This window comes from Ambystoma mexicanum, chromosome 1p, assembly GCF_040938575.1.
Source record: "Ambystoma mexicanum isolate Mex_15411 chromosome 1p, UKY_AmexF1_1, whole genome shotgun sequence".
In the NCBI taxonomy this organism is placed as follows: domain Eukaryota; kingdom Metazoa; phylum Chordata; class Amphibia; order Caudata; family Ambystomatidae; genus Ambystoma; species Ambystoma mexicanum.
This window is the reverse complement of record NC_090921.1, coordinates 24,453,980-24,479,864: the sequence shown is the minus strand read 5'-3', so window position 1 is coordinate 24,479,864 and position 25,885 is coordinate 24,453,980. Positions and strand designations below refer to the sequence as shown.

At 46.9% G+C, this 25,885-nt stretch overlaps 1 protein-coding gene across 3 annotated transcripts in view; it reads right to left on the bottom strand.

The window, feature by feature from the left end:
- The window catches only part of LOC138564481 (zinc finger protein 583-like), an 87,946-nt gene that overhangs the window by 49,644 nt on the left and 12,417 nt on the right, over positions 1-25,885 (bottom strand). For all 3 annotated transcript variants that reach the window (XM_069642912.1, XM_069642913.1, XM_069642915.1), the window contains exons 3-4: positions 19,148-19,258; positions 18,097-18,195 (exon numbers count right to left, since the gene is read on the bottom strand). In XM_069642912.1, coding sequence (XP_069499013.1) covers positions 18,097-18,195; positions 19,148-19,258 — 210 coding nt within the window. The remainder of the gene's footprint in view (positions 1-18,096; positions 18,196-19,147; positions 19,259-25,885) is intronic.

Here is a 25,885-nt window from a genome sequence, read left to right as displayed (position 1 = left end):
GCGGCACATCTCAGGATTCCCTTCCCCAAGTTCAGTGCAGTTCCAGGGCGGCACGTCTCAGGATTCCCTTCCCCAAGTTCAGTGCAGTTCCAGGGTGGCACGTCTCAGGATTCCCTTCCCCAAGTTCAGTGCAGCGCATCTCAGGATTCCCTTCCCCAAGTTCAGTGCAGTTCCAGGGCGGCACGTCTCAGGATTCCCTTCTCCAAGTTCAGTGCAGCGCATCTCAGGATTCCCTTCCCCAAGTTCAGTGCAGTTCCAGGGTGGCACGTCTCAGGATTCCCTTCCTCAAGTTCAGAGCAGTTCCAGGGCGGCACGTCTCAGGATTCCCTTCCCCAAGTTCAGTGCAGTTCCAGGGCGGCACGTCTCAGGATTCCCTTCCCCAAGTTCAGTACAGTTCCAGGGAGGTGTGTCTCAGGATTCCCTTCCCCAAGTTCAGTGCAGTTCCGGGGCGGCGCGTCTCAGGATTCCCTTCACCAAGTTCAGTGCAGTTCCAGGGAGGTGTGTCTCAGGATTCCCTCCCCCAAGTTCAGTGAAGTTCCAGGGCGGCGCGTCTCAGGATTCCCTTCACCAAGTTCAGTGCAGTTCCAGGGAGGTGTGTCTCAGGATTCCCTTCCCCAAGTTCAGTGCAGTTCCGGGGCGGTACGTCTCAGGATTCCCTTCACCAAGTTAAATATATTTAGGGTGTCCGGTTTTCAGGGATTACCGAAAAACACGGATATGTGCCCACTGTTTTATATTTCTCTGGGGTCTCCGATAAACCCCAATATTTCATAATCCCAAAGAGCGGAGCGGGATTTGAAACCATAACGGTTTGCGGTGTAGACAGAAACATTACTGGTGAGCTATCTTTTCAGTTCTAATGTTCAGTTGCTATTGGGACTGACATTGGGCCTCATTACGACCCAGGCGGTAAGTTACCGCCTGGGCCGTGACTTTACCACTACGTTTACGCCATGGTGGTTGGCGGACCTACCGCCCCATTCCGAGTTTGGCGGGGCGGTAAGTCCCCAATCCCCATTTACCCTTCCCCATTCCCATTTTTGCCCCATAGGGCATAATGGGAGTGGGGAAGGCGTTAATTACGTAATGGCGTAATTAACTCCATGGTCCCTTAGCGCCATGGATTTTAACACCTGCTAAAAGCAGGTGTTAAATCCGCCATGGCGCTAAGGGACCTCGTACTCAGGCGGTAAGGGTCGGCGCTGTTTACAGCGCCGTAAACCCCTTACCGCCTGAGTTGTAATGAGGCCCATTGCATTTATTATCCACTCTCCCTGTGGCAGAAGGTTGAATGGACTGCCGTAACTAGATATATTGCATGCATGTAGAAAAACCTACTTTTCCATAGCATCTGTATTACCACTTCCAGTATGTGTACTTTCCTGTTCATGATTTTCTTTGCATTGTTGATAATTGGTCAAAACCTGAGAACACAAATTAAATTGCTTCTTCCAGGTCCATTGCAGATCATCAAGGCGTCGTTTCTTGTGAAATCCTTGCAGCATTTGTTGTGCTCCTGATCAGTTAATTCAAGTGCCAGTCCAGTCATCGAGGTATCTTGTAAGGACATTCAAGTGCACTTTTTAATATCATGAATTATTGGTGTGGAGGATGAACGCAAAAGATCCTGCAGCTGCTTTATTCGCATGTGAAGGTTGCACCTCTGGTCCATCCAAGTGTGCCTCTCACAAATGTTACAGTCATCAGTTCTCCCACTCTCACCTAGAAACGAGTGCTGCCCTATATGACAACATCTGGAGCAAAGAAACATGCTTTTGGACTAATGTGCAATGTCCAGGGGCACTGTACTGGAGGTGAACGTCCATGGATGGCAACTGGGTGAGGCTTACCCGAATATGCCTCGCGTGCGTCCATGGAGGGTAGACACGAAGGCGGGGGCAGGGGGATGAGAGGGAATGGAAGGGGGATGGAGAGAAATAGAGTACAAGAAGGAGAAAGACATATATATATATATATATATCGAGAGAGACACTCAGTGAGGTAGAGGTATAGAGAGAGACTGCATGTTCAACACTGCACTGTTAAAAAGATAATAAGGTCTGTAGAAAACCGTTGACATTTTAAGCAAACAAAGTTGAAGATGCCTCTTGCATTATTTTAAGTTGCCCATTAGTCCCTTCATTTAGCGCATGTTGATGTAATGAGATTGGGAAAATCCTAAACGAAAACCGAAACAAACAGGGCGCATGAGCAGGCAAAAGAAAGGGAAAGGGCTAAGTTACAGCACATTAACTTGAGGAATTGCAGAGCTTCCTTTGACGGATGGAACAGTAAATGAAGCAAGCAGTGTGCAGTTTATATCCCGAGGGAGGCAGGCATGAAAGCAGAGCGAGGGGAAAGATGGGTGCTAGATTTCCGAATGCAGGCTACACAGAAATCACTGGGCTGTGTATGCGCCATGCATGCTGGGGGTCGTAGTTTCAGTTGGGGGAGTGGCACGCTGGCCCTTTGTTGGAGAAATGTAGGTTGGGGCGGCTTGGATGGCGAGGTTGGGGATGTTGGGTTGGTAAGGATTACCATGAAAGTGATTAGAACATCTGCCACTGAAAGATTACCCTACATATGCACGCAATTAAACAATAAAAGACCACTTCTGTGTTTACACTGGAAAAAACAGGTATACGCAATTTTTTGCAAGGGGCAAACGGAAAAACACAGATTCTCAATTTTTTGGAAAACACTGCAAAAACACCACCGGAAGTAAAAAAAATAAACCCCAAAAACGGGAAACCCTAAATATATTAAAAAATGACAGAAAAAGATGTGTCTTCAAGCTTAGTCTTTAGATGATGTTTCAACAACGCTTTACAATTCACGGTTCTCCTCACCAAACTAATGATAGCTTTCCTTTTCAACACAACAGCAAACCTTGTTGGCATATATGGTTCTCTGGTCTTGGCGTTGTTAGACCATACTGTTCACCCATTACAGGTCACGCAACTCGGACCCTTACATTCACTTACAGCAGGTCTCAATTCAACAGGTAATAGTTCTCTGGTCCAGGCACAGCTATTGCATCAAACGATCCACCCATTGCAGATCATGCGGCCAGGAAGTTCCAGGTTGCCTTGAGTAATTCAAAATTCAGCCACACAAGTGGTTTCTTGACTTAGGGCCTCATTACACGGAAGGCGATAAGGGTTAACGGTCACCGGTAATGCTACCGGTGACCGTTAACCCTTACCGCTTTACTACGAGGTCCCTTTGCGGGACCCGACCTTAACGGCTGGTGTAGACCAGCCGTTATAGTAGGGACCCGCAAAGGGACCTTGGTGCTAATTACGGTACCACAATTTGCGGTACCGTAATTGGTGCCTTCCCCATTCCCATTATGCCCTATGGGGCAAAAATGGGAATGGGGAAGGGCCATGGCGGCATGGGCAATTACCGCCCCGCCAAGCTCGGAATGGGGCAGTAATTCCCCATTCCGCCATGACGGAGTCGGTAAATTACCGGCATGAACCATGGTGCTAATAGCACCATGGTTTAGCACATACCGTGTAATGAGGCCCTTAGACTCCCACTTTGCACTCAGCCTTTTATTCAGTGTACTTTCCCGTTTGTTTAATAGTAGTTGTGTTTCATATCATTCAATATTCAAATTGGATAGTCTTTAGCCTTTCATTTCACTTGTATATTCAATAGGTGCAAGTCTTACATATTTTATTCAGTTAAGTATTCAATAAATGTATCTTTATGATAAGATATGGCATTTATGACGTGGCTATACACAAGTGTTTCAAGGCGCGATGAGGCAAGGAAGGGGGAACAGAGAGAAGACGAGACAACAATCTTACTAGGCCAGGTGACAATGATATCGCGCAAGTACAGGGGAGGGGAAAAGTGCCAGGAGAAAGGAGAGGGAGCAGTGCTGTACATGGAATCAAAACAATAAGAGGTGCGGCCAGCAGATGGCAGGTGCAAGGGTAAGTGCAGACAGCAGGTGTAGAAAAGTGTAGGTAGGGGGACTGTAGGGTTACAGATACAGACCCAAATACAAGAGTTGACGGGAGGCAGTGCGGATGTGCAACAGGGCGGGCAGGGACCTGGGCCCAAAATCAGAGGGTAGCCAGGTGACCAGTGCAGTATCAGACAACAAAATCAGCAGGGGAGAGGAAGAGAGAAGGCAGAAGCAATGAGGAAGGTCTTGAGGTGCATCCAGAATCAGAGATGGTTCTCCTCAAGAGAGGCAGGGAGGCTGCTCCAGAGGGAAGCCCCAACCAAAGAAAGATCTACCACCAACTCGTTGCTTGGAGAAGCGACCGACTCTAAGGGAGTTGGAGGCAGAGGAGTGAAGAGCGCGAGAAGGAAGATATTTAGGAAGACAGAGCTGTAGGTATTGAGGCCCCAGGCCCCAAAAGGCTGTGAGGGGTCGAAGATGACCCAGAGGTTCTTAGCCTCACAGATGGGAGCAGGAAGAGGGCCAAGGGAGGCCGAGCAGAGAGTGACAGAAAAGGAGGGTGCAGGTGTGCAGATGAAGAGAATCTCTGTCTTATTGGCATTAAGGCAGAGATTGTTGGCGGCACACCAATCCAGGATAGCAGACAGAGATGAGAGAAGGAGAAGAGGTGGTAGAGGGGAGCCTGAAAAAGAGCTGGGTTCAATCTGCATAGCACTGAAAGTTGGAACAGAGAGCAGCAATGCGGTGGGCGTGAGGGGTCAGGTATTGGTTGAACAGCCAGTGAGAGAGATTAGCCCCTAGCAAACACTACAGGCAGCAAGTGAGATAGAGGAAAGAAAGGACCAAGTTGGACCTGGGAGGGTCGATCAGAGAGGAACGAGGGCCAGGGCCTGATCGGTGATACCAATGTTACCACGGAGATGATTTTATTTATTTATTTTGAAATTTATATAGCACACCGAACTCTGAGGCGCTTCCATCTAGGTGCTTGCAACTTAAGAAAGTGGATACAACAAAAACATAGTGCAGTACTGTCCAGTACACACAATGGATAAGCCTGACCTCATGTTGCAAGGTGGCTACATCAGAGCAGGCAGATACACAGGGTAAAGTCCAGGTGCATGAATGGTTGACCGTGTCAAAGGCAGAAGAGAGCTCGAGTAAGATGAGGACAGAGGGGAGATTAGAATCAAGGATGGAGAGCAGGTCTTCACGGATGTTCAGGAGTTTCTTTCATTTTAATATTCAATAAGGGTGACGTTGCTGATTTCATTCAATTTAGTAGTCAATGGGCCTCATTACAACTCAGGCGGTAAGGGGTTTACGGCGGCGTAAACAGCGCCGACCCTTACCGCCTGATTCCGAGGTCCCTTAGCGACATGGAGGTTTTAACACCTGCTTTTAGCTTTTAGCAGGTGTTAAAATCCATGGCGCTACGGGACCTTGATGTTAATTACGCCACCGTAATTTACGGTGGCGTAATTAACGCCTTCCCCACTCCCATTATGCCCTATGGGGCAAAAATGGGAATGGGGAAGGGTAAATGGGGATTGGGGACTTACCGCCCCGCCAACCTCGAAATGGGGCGGTAAGTCCGCCAACCACCATGGCGTAAACGTAGTTTACGCCATGGTGGTAAAGGTACGACCCAGGCGGTAACTTACCGCCTGGGTCGTAATGAGGCCCAATGAGTGCAAAGTGACTTATTTCATCCAGTTCAGCAATTGATAAGTGTAGCTTTACTTGTTTCATTCAATAAAGATAACACAGCCATTTTATTCAGTTCAGTATTCAATAAACAGGCTTGTTTGTTCAATTAAGTTCGCATTCAATTCAGTGTTCGAAAAAAAAAATGATACTTTGCTGGTTTCAGTTAATTTCCATTTCATTCAGAGCAGCTTTGCCAATCTCATGTAGTTTCATATTCAATAGTATCGACTGACAGTGTTCCCGGGACAGTTAACTTATGAGTTTTCCCTTGGAGCACTCTGGTGCTTCTTGTGTCTGCAGCTCCTTCCTGTGCGGATTTCCCCCAGTCGGGAACGCATGTTTTCCCCGGGGGTCAGTTTTTCCACCTCCTCCTGCTCTCGTGCCCTGCTTTGCCTCCGCTTCCGACAGCTTCTGCTGTCTGCCTTCTCTTTCGAGGCACCTTCTCCCCGCAGCGTCCCAAATGCAGGACTCCTGGGCTCTGGAGTGGCATTTCAGCATCTTGGCTGCTCGCACAGCTCCTCCTGCTGTGCCGTCTGGCTCCCTTGGTTCTCCTCTTTCCTTCATGCCTCGGCAGTCCACTTCCTATACACCTGCAGACCTGTAATGGGCGGCAGGGTTCCTTCATTAATTAAGGGTGCCTGTTCTGATTATAGGGGCATACCTGACCTTACGTCATCCTCTTCGTCACAGTACCAGAGGTGAGAGTACATGGTGTCTATTACTCTCAGTTGCTTCTGCCTTGTCTCAGTAATAAAGTGGAGAATTTGTGTAATGTTCCCAACTCTCAAGGGTTTCTTCCTCGTATGAGTACTGGAATGTCAATAGTGTGTAACGTTTCCAACTCTGTTTTCTTTCCGCCTCTCAATACCAAAAGATACCCCAAGAGGAGAATAAAGGGGAACTGCTTTACGAGGACCCAAACAGGTTGGGGAAATGTTAGGCGGGTTGTTATGAGAGGAAGGGGGAATACTGGGGTCTATCCCATGATACCTCATTCCCAATTCCTCTTTCCCTCTTTCTCACATGTCGGGGTGAATAATATCTCCAGTTCCTCTGCTGGACAAGGGAGCATGGGGAACAATATCCCATACCTGCCTCCGAGATAGGGGTTTCTTCCTTAAAGGAAAATGTGGAATACTGTGTCTCACCTAAGTGCATCCCACAACCAATCCCTAAGGACCCTCCGCCCAGGTACTCCTCTGTCGACTGTCCACACCCAGGGTCGGGATCCAAAAGCAATGGCTCTTCCCTGGCCACTGTCAGACGATCCAAATGGAATAAATGTGAGAACATCTTCGGGTTTCTCACACCCTCGAGGTGTCACTTAGGATTGCTTCAATGTTTTAAAAGGAAAATGATGCATAGTCCCACCTGTGTATGTTTCCTCCTGCCCCCTCCCCATGTATTGCTGAATCACGCTGTATGAACGAGGAAGCAGCATTTTGAGATCTTGCTGCAAGGCTGAAGGACACAGACACACACAGAGACACCTTTTCACGGTCTCGTCTCCGGTGTAGCACCGTTGCTGCCGTTTGTCTTTCATTACCAACAGGTTGAGATACTATTGGTGGGTGCAAGCCTCTTCTTTCTGGTTCTCTTACTACGAGCATCAGCCCATGTCTCCACATGGTCTAGGCTTGCTTTCAGGCATTTACTGTCAGGTTCGAGGTTCGCTTTCTGTCCTGAATGCATTAAAGCTAGTCTTTCAAGCTGCCGACATTGGTGTTGTAAGGAAGGCATGGTATCTTGCAGTAGACACAAACACAACGGATACAAGTTTCGAAAACCTTTATGTTAGGGAGAATTCTCTTATAAGGCTAATTTCCCAAACCTAGTGAGTCCCCCAGCAGCTTTGCTGGATTTTTGGGGTTTGTTTTTTTTCTCCAGCTAAGAGGGAGACTCTTTTCCTCCCACTCTTAGCGATGATTTGAGGTATGTCTTTGACCTATTGTGTGCTTATGGGCCATGGGGTCTTTTACTCCATAGGGTATCATCTGTTTTAGTGTATGTGTTACACAGCACCCTCAGTGCAGTAACACAGGGGTGTCATAGTGACCCCCAAACATAGGGCCTCATTACGACCCAGGCGGTAAGGGGTTAACGGCAGCGTTAACAGCGCCGACCCTTACCGCCTGAGTACGAGGTCCCTTAGCGCCATGGCGCTTTTAACACCTGCTTTTAGCAGGTGTTAAAATCCATGGCGCTAAGGGACCTTGATGTTAATTACGCCACCGTAATTTACGGTGGCGTAATTAACGCCTTCCCCACTCCCATTATGCCCTATGGGGCAAAAATGGGAATGGGGAAGGGTAAATGGGGATTGGGGACTTACCGCCCCGCCAAGGTCGGAATGGGGCGGTAAGTCCGCCAACCACCATGGCGTAAACATAGTTTACGCCATGGTGGTAAAGTCACGGCCCAGGCGGTAACTTACCGCCTGGGTCGTAATGAGGCCCATAGACTCCATACCCTGGGACTGACTACTGTCTCCCAGGGCATGTAAAGTCACCATTGGCTTTACTAGTCCAAAATTGTGAACAGAACCAGTACAAACCATCATATTGTCGAAGTACTGGAAGGGGTTAATTAGATTGCCCCTGGGTCTGTTTCCAAGGGGGCACTGTCCAGTCCCCCTCCCTTGTCGAGTTTCTGGCTGGTGGCAGTGGTTACCACGCGAAATATTCCACCTGAATATTTCCTATGGGATTTTCCCAGTGATTTTAAACGCACCACTTTTTTGGTGCTATGTTAAAGATACTGCTGGTTTATTTATTTAATATAAAATCACCGGTTGGGTCTTTTTGCCAGAACTCTTTTCCAAATTGGCGTTTGTGTCCGTCTCTGTAACTCCAACCAAGGTCGAGCCCTTTGTTCCATATTTTGGCGGGCTTCTCCACAGAAGCCCTCCAACTGGTGCCACTCTGTCTGGGTTCCACAGGATGTGTGGGTGGGGGAATTGGCACCCTGGACTGCGTTGCCTTAGCAACCCAAGTCCCACTCTGTTCTGATTGGGCCAGTGGTGAGCCACCCGGCTCACCACTTAGCATGTATGAGTGACAGCTAGGCTGTTGAATGGGGGTTTTTCCTGCATAAAAGCAGGGCTTTGGGGACTGGAACTTCAGAAGACCTAAGAACCTAAGGACCTAAGAAATCTGAAGAGGGGAGAAGCTGAGCCATCTGCAACGATGACACAACCGGTGGAGCCATGCTGCAACAACCTCACCACTTCCCCGACGACAGAGGAGATCGTCTGCTCTAAGAGTCTTCTCCCTTTGAGCTGGTGGGGACAACCAGTTCACCATTCGCCTTCCAGGACGTCCCTTGGTCGAATCGCCAGTGCCAAGCACCTCGGCGGCCGGATAGCCAAGCTTCACCACTGTGACCGCGAATAAAAGGAATGCACCTTTTACCGACGAACTCTGCGGCTGGTCTCTTCCCTGCGCAGTGCAACGACTACAAGTTTCCTCCTCGACGAGATCTTCTCTTCCCCTGGTCGAAACCACGAACTGCACCCGCTGCCAGGAACAACTGCCACCGCTGGAGCTTCCTCACTCTTTAAGGTACTGTGTTCCGCCTGGCCTCCCTTTCTGCGGATCGCTAAAGGTGACCCTTAAACCCTTGGCTTTCCAACTGGGTTGGCCCCAGACCTTCTAACTTTATCTTTCGCATCAAACCAACCTCCTTTGAACATTTCTGCAATGACTTGAGTGCTTTTTAAACTGTGATCTTGGGCACATTTCGCCTTGCTCCATTTAAAGTGGGCCTGGCCTATGAACTTTGGCTCTACAGTAGACTCTGCCTTCACTAACTTGCTATGGTCTTAGAAAAGTGTTGGGAACTGTTTTATTTTCATGAACTGCCTTTTTCTCTCCCTTTAACTTAATTATTGGAGTGCCATCTAAGTTACGCGCTCACATCTGTTTTAAAAAATCGTGGTGTTTTGACCTAGACTGGTCTAATAATTATTAAAGGGAGTGGTGTATACTTTTTCTGATTGTGTTTGAACTTGCTTTGATTTATAGTGCTTAGTGCATTTCCTAAAGTGTGTTTTAAATAAATATTTATATACTTTTGATACCAAGCTCCGGTCAGTGTTTGCTTGCGCTACTGTATTTCGGTACCTATCTTGTATACTCTATATACTGCCTAACTCTTCTTGAGAGAGGTCTGACTGCTCAGCCACAGCTACCAGGTAAATCTGGCTGGTGCAGACTGCTACCAATTGGGTTTACTGCTTACTCCTGTAGTCTTAATCTTCTTGCAGTGTTCCCCAAGGGAACTGCACAGGATTCTGCCTAACACTTTATTAAATATTTTAGTTGGGTTGGTAGAATTCCCAACTGGCCCCAATTCTAGAATGGGAGTAGTCTCGACCATTAAGCAAATGACAAACACGCCCAAGACAGTCTGGTCAAAATAAAAAAAGGCCTATACTAAGAAAACCTAACCTTGCCCTCCTTCTCAAAATAACAAATGCGTTCAGGGAATACAAAAGGAAAATAGTGTCTCAAAGGAAATGTCAGAATGGCTTCAGCCCCATGGGGTCTAGAGAGTTTCTTAAAAAAGAAAAGGATAGGTGGGTGGGACATTTCTATCAGTCTTCCACACTTTTGCTTAATGGCACAATTCAACAGTTCAGTCTGGGGCTTCAAGTTTCTGGAAATTCAATCACTTCCTTAGGCTTTGTCAGTCTTGCCATCAATACTTTGTTCACATTCACTTTATCACACAGTCTGCACAGGCTCCCCTCTGCTGGGCTCGAGCCAGTCTCTTCTTTGTGAGGTTCCCTTCCCCACATTCATATCTTATCTTAGTTAAACTGCAAGGAATTTACATAGACCTCTGCATGACCACTTCAACCTCTTTTTCCCATTCACCAATCAACTGTTACGCTCACCTGGTCTCTGCAGAGGCGTTGAGGCACGGTTGCAGCCCTTCCAGGGGTGAGGTTGTTCGGGTCCAACTTCGCCCTCTGCGCTTATGTGTGGACTGGTGGTAATAGGTGATGCTGCTCAGGACTGCTCCTGTTGATTAGTTTTGGCGAGCACTCCGTCTTGCTGCTTCTGGCAGGGGCGCTTGTATGATCTGGACCAAGTTCCTCCACTGGTCCCTTGCACGTGGTAATCCAGTCCTGCTGTGACTAAGCCACTATTCTTCAGGTAAGTGTTCCCGTTTGCCTTTCCTCGTCTGTTTCTGTTGCATTGTAAAGTTCATCGTCTTGTATTGCTGTCCATTCCACTTTTGAGTTTCACTCTTTTGTCTTCTTCCCTTGCAGGTGATGTTGCTGGCCCGGCACAAGCTGCGGAGCTCAAGGCGGCAGCTGGAGGGAACGAGGAATGAAGCTGCAGTGGTACAGCTGCTGGTAAATTGTTAACTAGGGGGGGGGGGGTGCAGGGTTCAAATGCGGGCAGCCCTAGGACGGATGTTCTAACCTTGTCTTTCTTCTTCTTCACAGGGTCAGAGTTCATGGATGCAGAGCGCGGTGCTGCGGCATCGGGGATCAAGATCACTGGATGTCAGGAGATCAGTCTGCAGATGAAGAGATGAAGCACCGGTTTCCTGGAGGTGAGTATGCAGGAGAACGCCTGGTTTCAAAGGTAAGTAAACTGGTCCAAGCGACGGTGAGGGTCACGTTGCACACAAGTGCACAGTAATGCAAATCACCGGCCTTAAGGATGGAGCAGCTTATATAGCTGAGCTTCTGAAGCCATGCCCAGCAGGTTCAACCTGCCTGCCACACCCAATGAGTCAGCACATGAAGACCAGGCCTAGGGAGCCACACCAATGAGTCAGCACATGAGGATGTTCTCTGGAATAAAGGCTTTCAGCTACTGGAAAGTTCTTGTAAAATAAAAGCACTCCTGCACTGAAATGAAGTGTTCCTGCTCACATCTCTATATGGGCATGGTGCCAAAGGCGCCAGGACTGAGTCCAGCCAGGGCCCCTGTGTTTATGGGTCCCAAAGGGACATAAGTGAGTCAAGTGACCCATTGCCCCATCACTCGATGGTGTGGTTTTTGTGTTGTGGGGCCTGGGGCCATGACATCAACAATCTTCCTCATCTCGCAACACCAATGCCTTTTGGTACTAGATATGATGTTGCATTTATAACACGCCTGTACACAAGTGTTTCTAGGCGCATCAAGAAAGGGTGGCGGAAACAGAGGATGGACAGAACAACTATCTTACTAGGCCTTGTATCATTCAGATAGCGCAAAGGCAGAGGAAGGGTAGAAGTGCCAAGAGGGGGGTGGAGGGGAGAAGTGCAGGTAATCATAAGTGCAGAGATAAGGGACTGTTGGGTTACAGATACAGACCACAAGTGCTGGGGGAGCAAAAAGGCAGTGCAAGGTCAAAGTGGACAAGCAGGGACATGGCCCTGAGTTCAGAGCGTGGCCAGGTGACCAGTGCGTGGAGCAGACAGGTCATCAGCAGGGGAGATGAGAGAAAGTGGAAGCAAAGAGGAAGGTATTTGGTTGCTTCCGGAACCAGGGATAGTTCAGCTCAAGTTAGAGAGAGGCAGGGAGGCTGTTCCAGAGGGAGGCCCTAACCCAAGAAAGACATGACCCCAACTGTCTGCTTGGAAAAGCGACTGACCCTCAGAGTTGGAGGTGGAGTGAGAGCTTGAGAAGGGAGATGTTTAGGAAGAGAGAGTTGGAGGTGGTGCGGTCCCAGGCCCCAGTAAGCATTATGGACAATACAGAGGTTCTTGAACTTGATCCTTGCAGCCACTGGGAGAAAATGAAGAGATTTCAGAGCTGGAGATGCCTGGTCCTGTTCTGCATAAATTGTAGAGGAGGGACGGAGACTAAAGGCAGGTAGATTTAGAAAGTGGCTGTTGCAGTAGTCCAGCCTAGAGAGCACCAGTGAGCTTTTAGGGGAAAGTGAGGAAAGGACGAATACCTCTGAGGAGGTGCAGCTGATAGTGTGACTTCTTAGAGACGTTAGATATGTGAGGAGAGAAGGAGAGGATGGAGTTGAAGATGACCCCAAAGTTCTTAGCCTCACAGATAGCAGCAGGAAGAGGGCCCAGAGTGGGCGGCCAGAGAGGGAGAGGAAAGAAGGGAGCTGGTGTTCCTATGTCGATTTGTAGTTCTTATTCTCTTTAGTCTGCGCTCTTCTCCCTTTCAAAGTTCATATGCAACACCAATACTTCTTGGTATCTCTTTTCCACCAATGCCTCTTGGTACTGTAAGGAAAGCATGGTATCAAACAGTGAAACAGACACAAGTGATCATAGTACAAGGGTGTTTACTGAACTTCAAATGCGTTGAACGCCTATCTAAACCTAAAAACATATGGATGGGAGCAAGCTACCACCATCAAATAATAATAATGCAGTCCTAGTGGAGTCTTGTAAAAAAAAAAAAACAAAAAAAAAAAACAACTATCACCAATCCTTACTTTGAAATACAAAATGGTGTGGGACAACAATGGGCCTTATCACGAGTTGGGTGGTAACAAATTAATAGCATTACCGCCAACCGGTCCGATCAAGGGTTGGGCTAATTTATTCCCCATTGGGGGAATTTTCAGCGCAATTAGCGCGTGCTAATAGCGTAACACTAATTGCGCCAGAAAATGGGAATTTTTCCAGCGCATTTACCTCCAGCTTGGAGCTGGGGGTAAATGCTGCCAGACTCGCGATTGGGCGGAACCTTAAATGCAGCGGTAATAGCATTACCGCCGCATTTAAGGGTCACCGCCCAACTCGTGATGAGGCTGAATGTATGCAAAAGAAAAGGGTTCAAGAAATGATATGTCAGGATAGTTGAGTAGTTGGCTTCCCTTCCCCAGGTTATCAGCAAGGGGCAAGGCAGCACAATTGAGCTTCGCACACACTATGAGTTTCCAGCCACAAGGATATAGTTCAAAGCACAGACATCAGGGCCTTCTGCCAAAGCCTCTTTTTCAATACCAGTGTCTTACTGCAGAGGGTCTGTCATAACAAACAAAGTCTCAAAGTTCCATTCCTATCAGGATTTTTACAGGCACAAGTTCTCGCTTCTAACGTTCACCAGGGTCTCCTTCCTTCGGGCGCGGCCCCACTTTTATCACAATGTTCACACTTGGTTTCCGTTGTTTGGGCTCGGACCATGGAGATCTCTCATTCGGGCTCAGATCCTCCTTTTACCAAAAAAAAAAAAAAAAAATAGACTTTCGAGTGTGCAATGGTTTTGCTTAAACCGTCACAGGACCACTTCGATTCACTTTACACAATCTTCTCCTTTCGTTTCTCTTGGCAGGATACCTTACAGAGACCTATGATTGAGCACATTCACAGTGCCGGACCACTGTCAACGGTATCGTATCTTGCCTTCTCAAGTTCAAACAATCATCAGCAGTTTAGCTTTACTTGCTTCGTTCATCACACGTGTTTAACAATGTTTGTTCCAGCGCTCATTACACAATGTTACCGCTTGCAACCTGTACTTCAACACAACAGGTCTTCCATCGGTCTCCCCAACTCACCGGCTGTGTTGATCTCTCTGATACTTCTTTGTTCTTGCAGCCAAGGACGATACCACAGCGGCGGCTGCTGCTGCTGCTGCTGCTGTTGTTCCTCCCCGCCTTCATCAGTTGCGCAGCAGGGCCATTCGGAACCTCTGACACACTGTGCAGGATTCCTCAGTCTGGTTTCCTGGCCTTATGTTTTCTGCCTCGAAGGTTTTGTGAAAGTAATGGTTCATTGCCGAAAAGGTCAAGGGTATTTCCTTCCTTGCAAACCCTTCTTGGTTTCCTGTCTTTCACCCCTCGTTCAGCTGCCAACTTGAAACTGCTGTTCCTTCATGTGTTTTGCTTTGCTCAGAGTGTGCTCTTGTGCTCCGCCTTTTATCCGGGTGGGGAGGTTTAATGGAAGTCACGTGTGAGCGTTTGTCAGTAATTGCCTGACTTCGCCTGGCCATAGTAGCAGAACATTTTAGATACACTGCGCGGGTGTGAGTGTTTTCTGCTAGAGCGGCCTGTCCTTGTGAAAGTGTTGGAGAAGGAAAAGGGGGGGAGGGGTAAGATTCCCATGTATCCTACCTGGTAGGAGGGGCTAAAGGTGTAACGTGGAAGGGGATACCACGTCTCACCATCCAGTGTCCCACTCCGACTCCCCGGAGACCCTTCCCCCAGGTGACCCTCCCACACTGGTCCACCCCCAGGAACTGGATCCAGAAGCGATGGCTGTGTCCCGACCACCTGGATGACAGATGGCCGGGACTAGCGGGTGAGACACCTTCTGGTTTCTCACAGTACTTGTAGTTCTTACTCTTTAGTTCGCCCCCTTTGCGTTTTCCCAAAGTTCATATTATTTGCCCTCGTGGCTTATTCCGAGTTCCCATACGTTGCTTTCTTTTAAAATGTCTTTCCTTATCGTGGTTACTTTCTTTCCTTTTATTCCCACTGTAATATCTTTCAAACACTCATAACATTGCACAGAGACATTTGAATATGTGACTTCTCCTCGCAGGACCACTGTTACTTTGTATCCTTTCCTTTCAACAATAGTCCATTTGTGTTTTATAAGCACACCAACAACTTTCAAATGACTGTCACCTTCATTTTAACACAAACCGGACGTTTGTTGCCTTCAATAAATCACTGGTCGTGTTAATTGGTTTCCATTCATCTCATTCATGAGGCTCAAGGCCGTTGCCAACGTCTCCTCTGCTCTCCCCAACTCCGCCGTTCACACGGGAGATTCGAGGCCGCTTTCTGGCACCTTGAAGGTGTCTTTTCTCCGCTCACTCAGTTTCGCTCTCCGAACTCTTACGGCTTTCCCAAAGTGTGGAATTCTTGCCGGGCTTTCTCTTGATCCCTTCAACCACTGATCAGCCCGTTGGCCTTCCAACTTCCATGGCCTGGTTCACATCAGCCCCGAAAGAGTTGTTCCTTCTCGTACCCAGCCTCACTCAAGTGTGCATGTGAGCGCCACCTTTTATCCTCACAGGGAGAGTTAACAAGTGGCAGGTGTGCATTGTTAGAATTACGTGCCCGACTCTGCCTGACCTCATTACAGGAACAGAGCCAATGCAAGGCAGTGGAGGTAATCCTTCGGACCTCATTCCTCATCTTCCTCGGCGCAGTACTGTTGTCAAGATAAAGTGGGAAGGAATTATGAGAATTGTAGTTTCCCATAAAATAAGCAGGGATAGGGGTTAGATGGATTGTGGAAAAAGGGGATACCATGTCTCACCATTGGGTCCTTCTCCCCCACTCCCCAAGGACCCCCTGCCCAGGTGATCCTCCCTCGCTTGTCCACCCCCAGGGTCGGGATTCAAAAGCAATGGCCTTTCCCTAGCCACCTAAGTACGGGATCCCCAGGGACCAGGTTGTGAAACGCCCTCTGGTTTTTCACACTGTATATGCTTTTCAGTGAATGGGTGCAGCAAGGCTTGCTGCTGAACACTACAGCACAATGCACACAGCCCACACCTTGGTTGTGTGTGCAGGTGGTGTGGCTGGCCATTAAATGCTGGGCAAGGGTCGTTATCGCAAGCGAGAATGACACCTCGTATGGTCTACAAGGCTATTAACAGAGTGGTATAACAATATATGTTTTGGAGTTATGGTGGTGTAGTAAAAAACATTATTTTAATAATGAGTGAATTAATAAAATATGTTAATACATTAAATGTGATTTATTTAGTAATATTTAATATGGGAGAAGGTGGGGCATGTGGGGGAAGGTGCTTAATAACGTGTCCTCTTTGGAGTCTTATGTTGGATTGGCAAAGAAAAGCCAGAAACGAACATAAAGTAATTGAGCAACACCCGTTTGTTTATGAAGTCAGAAAGTTTAAAACGCAGTCAATATCAGTAGTTATTGACTTCATGTCGATTGGCTCAACGAAGGTAAAAAGTGATACACGCGAGTTAATGGATATTATTTTCTGCATTTCTCTGGGGTTTTTGTAAAGGCGTCTTGTGTTTCGCTGTAGATCTATATATGAGGTATCATGAATACGTTTGTGCAGGTGTTAATTATACCTCAATTAGGCATAATGGGCCTCATAACGACCCAGGCGGTAAGTTACCGCCTGGGTCGTACCTTTACCACCATGGCGTAAACTACGTTTACGCCATGGTGGTTGGCGGACTTACCGCCCCATTCCGAGGTTGGCGGGGCGGTAAGTCCCCATTAACCCATTTACCCTTCCCCATTCTTGCCCCATAGGGCATAATGGGAGTGGGGAAGGCGTTAATTACGCCACCGTAAATTACGGTGGCGTAATTAACTCCATGGTCCCTTAGCGCCATGGATTTTAACACCTGCTAAAAGCAGGTGTTAAATCCTCCATGGCGCTAAGGGACCTCGGAATCAGGCGGTAAGGGTCGGCACTGTTTACGCCGCCGTAAACCCCTTACCGCCTGGGTCCTAATGAGGCCCAATGTGTCTTATTAGCAAACAAAGTACAAAATATTAAAATAATTTAAATTCATGTGAGTAGATTCTCGGTTTGGAGATCCAGCTCCACGGCAAAAGCTAATCTGCTACTGAGCTTGTTCTCTGGGCCGAGGAGGGATGTGGAGCGGATCCTCTAGTGTGATGGCGCAGAGGCTGGGGTGCTACTTCTCATTGGAGCGGACCCTCTAGTGTGATGGCGCACAGAGGCTGGGGTGCTACTTCTTATTGGAGCGGACGCTCTAGTGTGATGGCGCACAGAGGCTGGGGCGCTACTTCTTATTGGAGCGGACCCTCTAGTGTGATGGCGCACAGAGGCTGGGGTGCTACTTCTTATTGGAGCGCACCCTCTAGTGTGATGGCACACAGAGGCTGGGGTGCTACTTCTTATTGGAGCGGACCCTCTAGTGTGATGGAGCACAGATGCTGGGGTGCTACTTCTTATTGGAGCGGACCCTCGAGTGTGATGGCGCACAGAGGCTGGGGTGCTACTTCTTATTGGAGCGGACCCTCTAGTGTGATGGCGCACAGAGGCTGGGGTGCTACTTCTTATTGGAGCGGACCCTCTAGTGTGATGGCGCACAGATGCTGGGGTGCTACTTCTTATTGGAGCGGACCCTCTAGTGTGATGGCGCACAGAGGCTGGGGTGCTACTTCTTATTGAAGTGAAGCATTGGTATTTCTGGCATTGAGGTTGCGCTGTGCAATTCTTTGCCCTGTATTCACAACTCTTTCCTGCATTGCTTCCCTTGGAATGGCTGCTGTTCACCTTTGCTCTTAGTGGCGCTGGCACACAAATTCCCCCTCTTTATTCACTAAAAACTGCAAGCTGCTCCTAGAAGTCACTCAATTCCTGCCCATTATTTCAAGCACTACCATCCCACACAGATGAAGTTTCATTAGTTTCTAGTCATCTAATGGCATTACATCTTTCAACATGTGCTTCCATAAATCTGAACCAGAAACAGCAATCTTCTGACCCAGATAGAAGTACAAAAGTGCCCTTTCATTGGAATACAGATTTTCACTCTTATTTCTTTTTTTTTTTAAATCTGAATCCATATGTGCTGACCTGTGTTGGGCTCATACTGCGTTTGCTTTTCATCTGTGTTCGGGGTGTTTGCATATTGGTTTCCCTGGAATAGCACAGCCGACTCTGCCGTCACATCGCCTGTTAATGGAAAAAGATCCACAATTTCACACTTCCAGGCGGGAGCCTTGAAATTCACAAATAGCACCTAGCCAGGATATCTCAACAGTGCAAATAGCACCTAGCCAGGATATCTCAACAGTACAAATAGCACCTAGCCAGGATATCTCAACACTACAAATAGCACCTAGCCAGGATATCTCAACAGTACAAATAGCACCTAGCCAGGATATCTCAACAGTACAAATAGCACCTAGCCAGGATATCTCAACAGTACAAATAGCACCTAGCCAGGATATCTCAACAGTACAAATAGCACCTAGCCAGGATATCTCAACAGTACAAATAGCACCTAGCCAGGATATCTCAACAGTACAAATAGCACCTAGCCAGGATATCTCAACAGTACAAATAGCACCTAGCCAGGATATCTCAACAGTACAAATAGCACCTAGCCAGGATATCTCAACAGTACAAATAGCACCTAGCCAGGATATCTCAACAGTACAAATAGCACCTAGCCAGGATATCTCAACAGTACAAATAGCACCTAGCCAGGATATCTCAACAGTACAAATAGCACCTAGCCAGGATATCTCAACAGTACAAATAGCACCTAGCCAGGATATCTCAACAGTACAAATAGCACCTAGCCAGGATATCGCAACAGTACAAATAGCACCTAGCCAGGATATCTCAACAGTACAAATAGCACCTAGCCAGGATATCTCAACAGTACAAATAGCACCTAGCCAGGATATCTCAACAGTACAAATAGCACCTAGCCAGGATATCTCAACAGTACAAATAGCACCTAGCCAGGATATCTCAACAGTACAAATAGCACCTAGCCAGGATATCGCAACAGTACAAATAGCACCTAGCCAGGATATCTCAACAGTACAAATAGCACCTAGTCAGTACAAGGATCAACTGATAACACTGATGAATGTGCAGGATTGTTCCTACTTACTTGAGGAAGGAGTAATACTGGCTTTTATCCCAACGTCCTGAAGATCTTTGAAGCACAAATCATCCTTTTCTTTGGGTTTTAACGAAAAGACTGAGGTTGCAATCATAGGGCCTGCAAGGAAAACAAAACACACTGGTACTGTTGATAGATAGGGGCTGTGAATCAGGAAGTGAACGTTACTAAAGCAGCAGTACTTTGGCAAGAAACACCAATAGAAATATTAAAGGGTGTGGGCAGGTACAGGATGGGTGGGAGAAGTGCAAACTAATCCAGTGTTTGTGATTGGGTCCATGCCACAAATAACGCAGACCATTGACATGTTTTATATTCAGGTTAATGGGCCTCGCAGCAATGCACATGGTAGTCAGTGGTTAAAGGTTTTCAACCCTGCTAGACATGTGACATGCATGCCTCAGACCTCAGAATGTGCACTTACCACTAGCCAGTGGAAAGTTAATCACTCACCACTACATGCTGGCTACTGATAACGGGGTCTTGGCGAGTAAGACAGGGTGTGCTCTGTGTAGAATTGTGGCAGCAAGTGACATTGTATTGCTGGCTAGTACCTTGCAACTTGACATTTTTATTCTTGTAAATAGAAATATAAAAACAATGCACTCACTCTTATTTAGCATTTATGTTCTTGTGCAGATAATACAACATCGTTAATAATAGCATATGCGCGCACCTCGAAGCACATCAAAGGACTGTTGACTGTGGCGAAAGTCAGATCTCTGCTGCGCCGTTCTTTTCCTGCACCCGACCTCGCTGATGTTAGACGAGCTCTCCTAAAGGAGGACGTCTTTACGTGTAACACAGAAGTTGCCTGGAAGCTGCTTGGAGGTGATTTGCTGGCAATGTTAATGGACCGCCTGGCTACATGCTACTACTTGATACTGTAACTAAGTTAAATGTACCCCACTAAAAAAGCTTTCCTTTTGCTCTCCTAGGGAGACTTTCATTGGTCTGCTGCCGCATGACACACCCCCTCCAACACCACCAACACACGATATTTACCCACGGTGCAGCGCACCTGCGCGCGCACCTCGAAGCACATCAAAGGACTGTTGACTGTTCACTGCTCCCAATTCGCAGTAGCATGGCCGCAGATTGATAGAGGATACACAAATACAGGGTGTGGCTTTTGTTTAATACTTTAGAAGTGTTCATTTTTAGATACTCCAGATTGAAAGTCTGCGGTTCGCCGACCTGTTTGAAAGACGGTTGTCGCTGAAGGCGAGACAATGAAGGGTAAAACAATCAAACTCCCTAACATAATTTAAGACCCGCGAGCGGACTTTTTTGCTGCAGTTTCTACAAGCAGAGCTAGTCTGGCGCGGGCCGCTGCTCTTCCTCTTCCTCCCCAATTGGAAGACAAAGAGGAGGAACTACTAGCATGCGCGATAAGCTGCTCCAGTATCCTGAAAACAAATGAGGACGCTGGTAATGTAGGGTCGCAAATTAATGGCAGCTCACAATCCCTGTTTGCCGAAGATGTGACGGATCTGCCACAAAAAGAGGTTTTGAAAACCATATTGTAACGCTCACCTGATTCCCGTAGAGGCGCCGGTCTTGACTGGGCGTACCGTATCTGCAAAGGTGATGTGTAACACACGGCTGGCTCTTTGGGCTGGACCTCTGTGCACTGTATGTCTGACTTGAAGGGTAAGATGTCTGCAGATAGAAAATATGGGATTAAGGAACTGGGTTATTGAATGTCTCTCTCTTCTTCCCTTTCTCTTCTCCTGTAGAACCCCAAAGGTTAACGCTCTCACCTTAGGTAAGTGAACGCCGTGCTCTCCATCTGCCTCGGGGCAGGGTGCTGTAACCAGTTTCTTCACTGGATAAGGGGAGCAGGCCTCTTGACTTCAGAGGACTGCTGTCCGTCGTTTACTGCACGAACTGTAAGTTTCGAGTAATTCTAATGTCTTTAAAGTCTTTAGTAATGATGTTTCTTGTTTTGCAGGGTTCTGGCGATGGCGGATGACGGGCTGAAGTGAGTTGAAGATGGAGCCCGTGTGATGAATAGAAGCGCCTGGAAGCACGTAAGTAAGCGCTTGTTGCCTGCTTCACGATGCGCTCTAACTGTCTTTTTATTTTGCAGGTACAAGTTCGAAGCGGCTGCAGGGTGCCGGAATAACTGTTATGCAATACTAGAACCTTAGGCTAGTTACAATAACTCCCGATTGAATAGGTTTGGAGGTCTTACCTGAGCAGACTGATATGTTCAACGGGAAAGCAAATGCTGAGCTCAAGAATCTCCCCGACCAATGCGTCAACCTCTCAACCGGTAGGGAAACTCAGCGTGAGAGGTACGCACCAGTCAGGGAAACCCTCTGGGGAAGAAAACCCTGGTCGAGCGCAGGATCCGAAGATTGGAGTGTGGTTTGAGTGTGGTTCGCAGGCTGATGACTCCTATTCGATCATGGCGTTGAGTATCGGAAGACTGCTTCTGGAGAGGGGAGAGATGAGAAGCGAAGAGATGAATAGTAGCAGTACAGGAAGGGAAATGGGTAAAAACAGGCAGGAGACTGATTTCCCTGACCTCTTAACCAGCCGGATTAGAAATACCAGGAGAGAAGCCGAGAATACGGGACACAGAGAGTGGTAACTGGAACACTAGTCTGTAAGAAGAAAGTAAAGGTAAGTAGAATCAGATCCTAAAATACTCGAAGAAGGAAGGGACTTGGACGAGAGTTTTTGTTAATACCCAGAATGCAGTAACTCGAGAACTCTGAGGCAGCGTATCAGAATGAGACGCTAGATGAATCCGGGGAATATGTATCTGCCAAGAATGCTGGATAGAGGATCTGGAAGGTCAAGAGAAGAGGGGTTAGTAACGGTAGAGGTAGAGGCTTTACGAAGGATTGAGATTGCCTAGTTGCGAACTCACGGAGCATCCGCTAGCACAGTAGCGACGCGAAGAGCTGGAAGTCTCCATGGCCTATGAAGAGTCACGTGAGCGGTACGCCGTACCTCTGGCGAACGTGATAGGACTGGAACGGCAATAGCGGAACCGTTCGTACTGCGATCCACCATCTTGGTGGTACCATTCCGAACGGAACCGCAGAGCCGGCTTCTAGACCAAAGGGACCAGCGCTTCGTGAGTGTAACAATACCCACTGGGTTAGATGTGGAAAGGAGTAATGGCACGTGAGTATTAAAGTTCCCCAATGTCTTTAAACGCACCTTGTTTTGTCTTTCAGATGCGGGATGCAGCGCCGAAGGCCTCCGGAGCGTGCGAAGAGTTGGTAAGCTTTTGTCTTTCAGATGCCGGAATGCAGTGTGAAGACCTCCGGAGCGCACGAAGAGTAGGTAAGCCTTTGTCTTTCAGATGCCGGAATGCAGCGCGAGGCGTTGGTGACAGCCGATGGACCAGGTAAGTGAAGAGCTGTCACTGAAGACCGTAATGCTAACCTGTTCTTTCTTGTCTTTATAGGTGTTGCTGAAGACTGGATTCAGGATGGTAAGCCTTTTTCCTTAGGCCCAGGATCAGATGCAGAAGACACGATGAGCGTTCTGCTGCAGAGGATGCAGAATAACGCAAAGCAAGATTCATCCATCGGGTGTGGTTTAAATAGCCTACTGTAGTGCTTAGGTGTCTCCTTCCACAGCCACGCCTAGGTAAGAAAAGAGTTCCTGCTTTCCAGAAGAGTTCCAGTGTTCTGAACCTAGGGAGTGGCTCCTGCCCCACCCAACAGGAAAAGTAGTTCCAAACAGAAGAGGATCAGAGGCTCAACTGGCAGGCAAGTAAGCAGCATGGTCTGCTGCAGGTAAGTCCACCCAAGCATTATGAGCCCGGCGCTTCCAGCGCTGGGACTGGGCATATTTATGAGCCTGGTGCCACTGGCGCCAGGACTGGGTCCAAAAGGTCCCAATTGGGACTGGTTGGCACTCGGAACCTGGGTTATGGATCTGCTTCCAAGGGAGTTGGGAAAACCCTGACCTTTTGGAAGCAGAGATCATGACACATATGGAATGAAATGGCGAAGACCCAGGGTATACTACTGTGACGGTCCAGCAGCTGCTTGATGCCACACCTAGTGTGGTTAGAACTGCTGATATGGACGCCTTCCAACCCAATAACATATCTGACTCACCTGACATAGGTAGCATAGACCTCAATAATGAACTGTTACCAGACAAGTCAGATAATACAGATATCTGTACATTGATGGGGATTTTTAACCGCTTAATTTTGAGCGAATTAAGAAGGCAAACAAACTTATTATTACAAATTAATACATCCATCCAACAGGTGCCTGTTAAGCTTAATGAGATGTTGGCTAATTTGGCTTCTAAATCACCAATCCACAAAGAGTCTGACGACACACTTGTGATTGCTGTAAAGACAACAATTTTAGAAGCAATTGTGATTGAGGATTCACAGAAGCAAACAAATGCTAATAAAATTAATTCGACTGTGAATAAGATTCCAGTCGTGGTTATTGAACATTGCTCTCCACCTGGTATTGACAAATTTGGACATGAAGCGAATCAAATGTAATCTAAAAAAGAAAAAAAAAGGCAAACACAGCTTCAAAATAAAAACCAAAGAAAAAATGTATCTAAGAGTTCGCGTAAATACTTAAGAGATGTTAACTTCAAAAATATGATCGAAGATGAACTACAAGGGCTGACTGGTCCTGAATTGGTGAAACACATAGATACTGCTGAGGTAATACACGGCGACAGCACGACATCCAATGATATTAGGCTCATCGAGCAACAGTTACTTGAAGGTTAACATGAGGCTGAAAACTATTTCTGATTCCATGAAAAAGAAAGCTGCTTCCCCAGACATTGCATCACAGCTGACATCTCTAAAATCTGGTATGACCGAGATTTTTGCAATCTTTAAAGCCAACTCCATGATTCAAGCAGAGAGGACTAAAGCCAAGAACTCCACAGGTAGGGTTGATGTTGATTTGATAAGTGAAACAGTAGGTGCAATGAGGCATTTTGAGGCTAGTAATATCAAACAGCTCTCCCAATTGAATCCTAGCCCTATGATTAAACTAGCAGTATCGAAGGCAGCTGCTCCCCTACGGCCTAATCAGCTTGGTAGCCACACCAATTGTATAAACCACGGAACTAGTGACAAACAAACCCAAGACATCGAATCTCCTAGTCTACGACTTGAAGGCATTGTCAGTAATCCTGGTCTGGGTACCCTCAAGTCCCCTGATGTAACCGAAGGTGACAACAGTGAAGATGATGACGGTTTAGATTCTGAAATTATATCCAGTGAAAATGACATTGCTAATATAGTAAGAAAAATCCTAGAGGAACAAACTAATAAGGAAAAACAAAAAAACAAAAAAAAACAAAAATAAATGATGACACGTTCAAACAAAACCTTTTCAGGAAGAGAAGTGCACTCTACAATATTATGACAATATTGAGAGTGAAAATGACTTACTAGATTTGAAGAAACCTGCTATGGGGGACCTGCCGAGTTTGATACTAACCACTTTATTTACAGAGGGTAGACAAATAATGTTGAATCGTCCTTATGTTATGTCTTTATTGGCGACCATCCCTGCGCTTGAGCCGATATCCTCTGCAGATATTGTTTTGGTAGATTTTATTCACAAAAGATTAGACTATGTCCGCTTGGTAATTCCTTCTGCGTTGGTTAGAACGCTGTTGATAAAAAGAAGCGGAGGCTTTACAATGCAAAGGATTTGACATCTACCAATACACTAGCACTGATTGCTTCCTTGAAGCAATTGGTTAAACCACTTTAGCGATCTGGGTAAAGCTTCAATAGGATCTTGGAATTCTAGGGGACACTCACTTGCTGAATAACACAGATGTTAGAGACTGTTCAAATTTGATTTGGTTCCGATTCAAGAAACATGGTCTACATCGCAACTGACTTGGGAGAATTATGATACTTGGCAAATACCTGCCACTAAAGGTGAAAAAGGGAGACCGATGGGTGGCTTGTTTACTGTGTGCAAATTCACAATGGATGCGGTAAACATAGATGTTTGGGTAGAGCTGGAATTTTTCTTGGCATTAACTTGCAACATCAAATTAGGAGACACCCGAGTCAACGTATGTATCATTAATGTATATTGGAACCCCCTTAAACACACAGAACTGCAATTGCGGAAAGAATTAAAAAAGGTAGCAACCAAACTTGACGCATGGGGCAAAATAATGTCAAATAATATTGTGTTAATAGCTGGTGACCTAAATGCTGATTGTAATCTTACCAGTTCTGAGATTGATGTGTTGTTATGTGACATAGATACTACTGATAACAAACTCAGACCTGTTACGGGTAACAGCAGATTGAGAGGGGCGATATGGATGGATTTTATGGAGATTATGGGGCTGACTAAAATACCCAACGTTAACCACACATGGAATGCTAGAGGGCCTGGCTCGATATTAGATTATATGTTTGTGACAAATGGTTTGGAACAATACATGTCGCAATTAGTTGTGCTGAAAATGCCTACAAGCGATCATAACTTGCTGTCGATAAATATTCGACATACTGAAAACATAGATTGCTATACAAGTTACGATGAAGAGATACTTACTAATATTACTGGTACTCGTATACGCTGGTCATACGCTAACACAAAAGAATTTACATCTGTGTTACACAAAGATTTGAGCTGCTTATCTGCTGAGGAGAACGCTAGAAATCTGTTGGCCGCCGGCTTTAATGATGACATAAATGTGATTACACGGAATGTATGTCAAAATAAGGTAACAAAG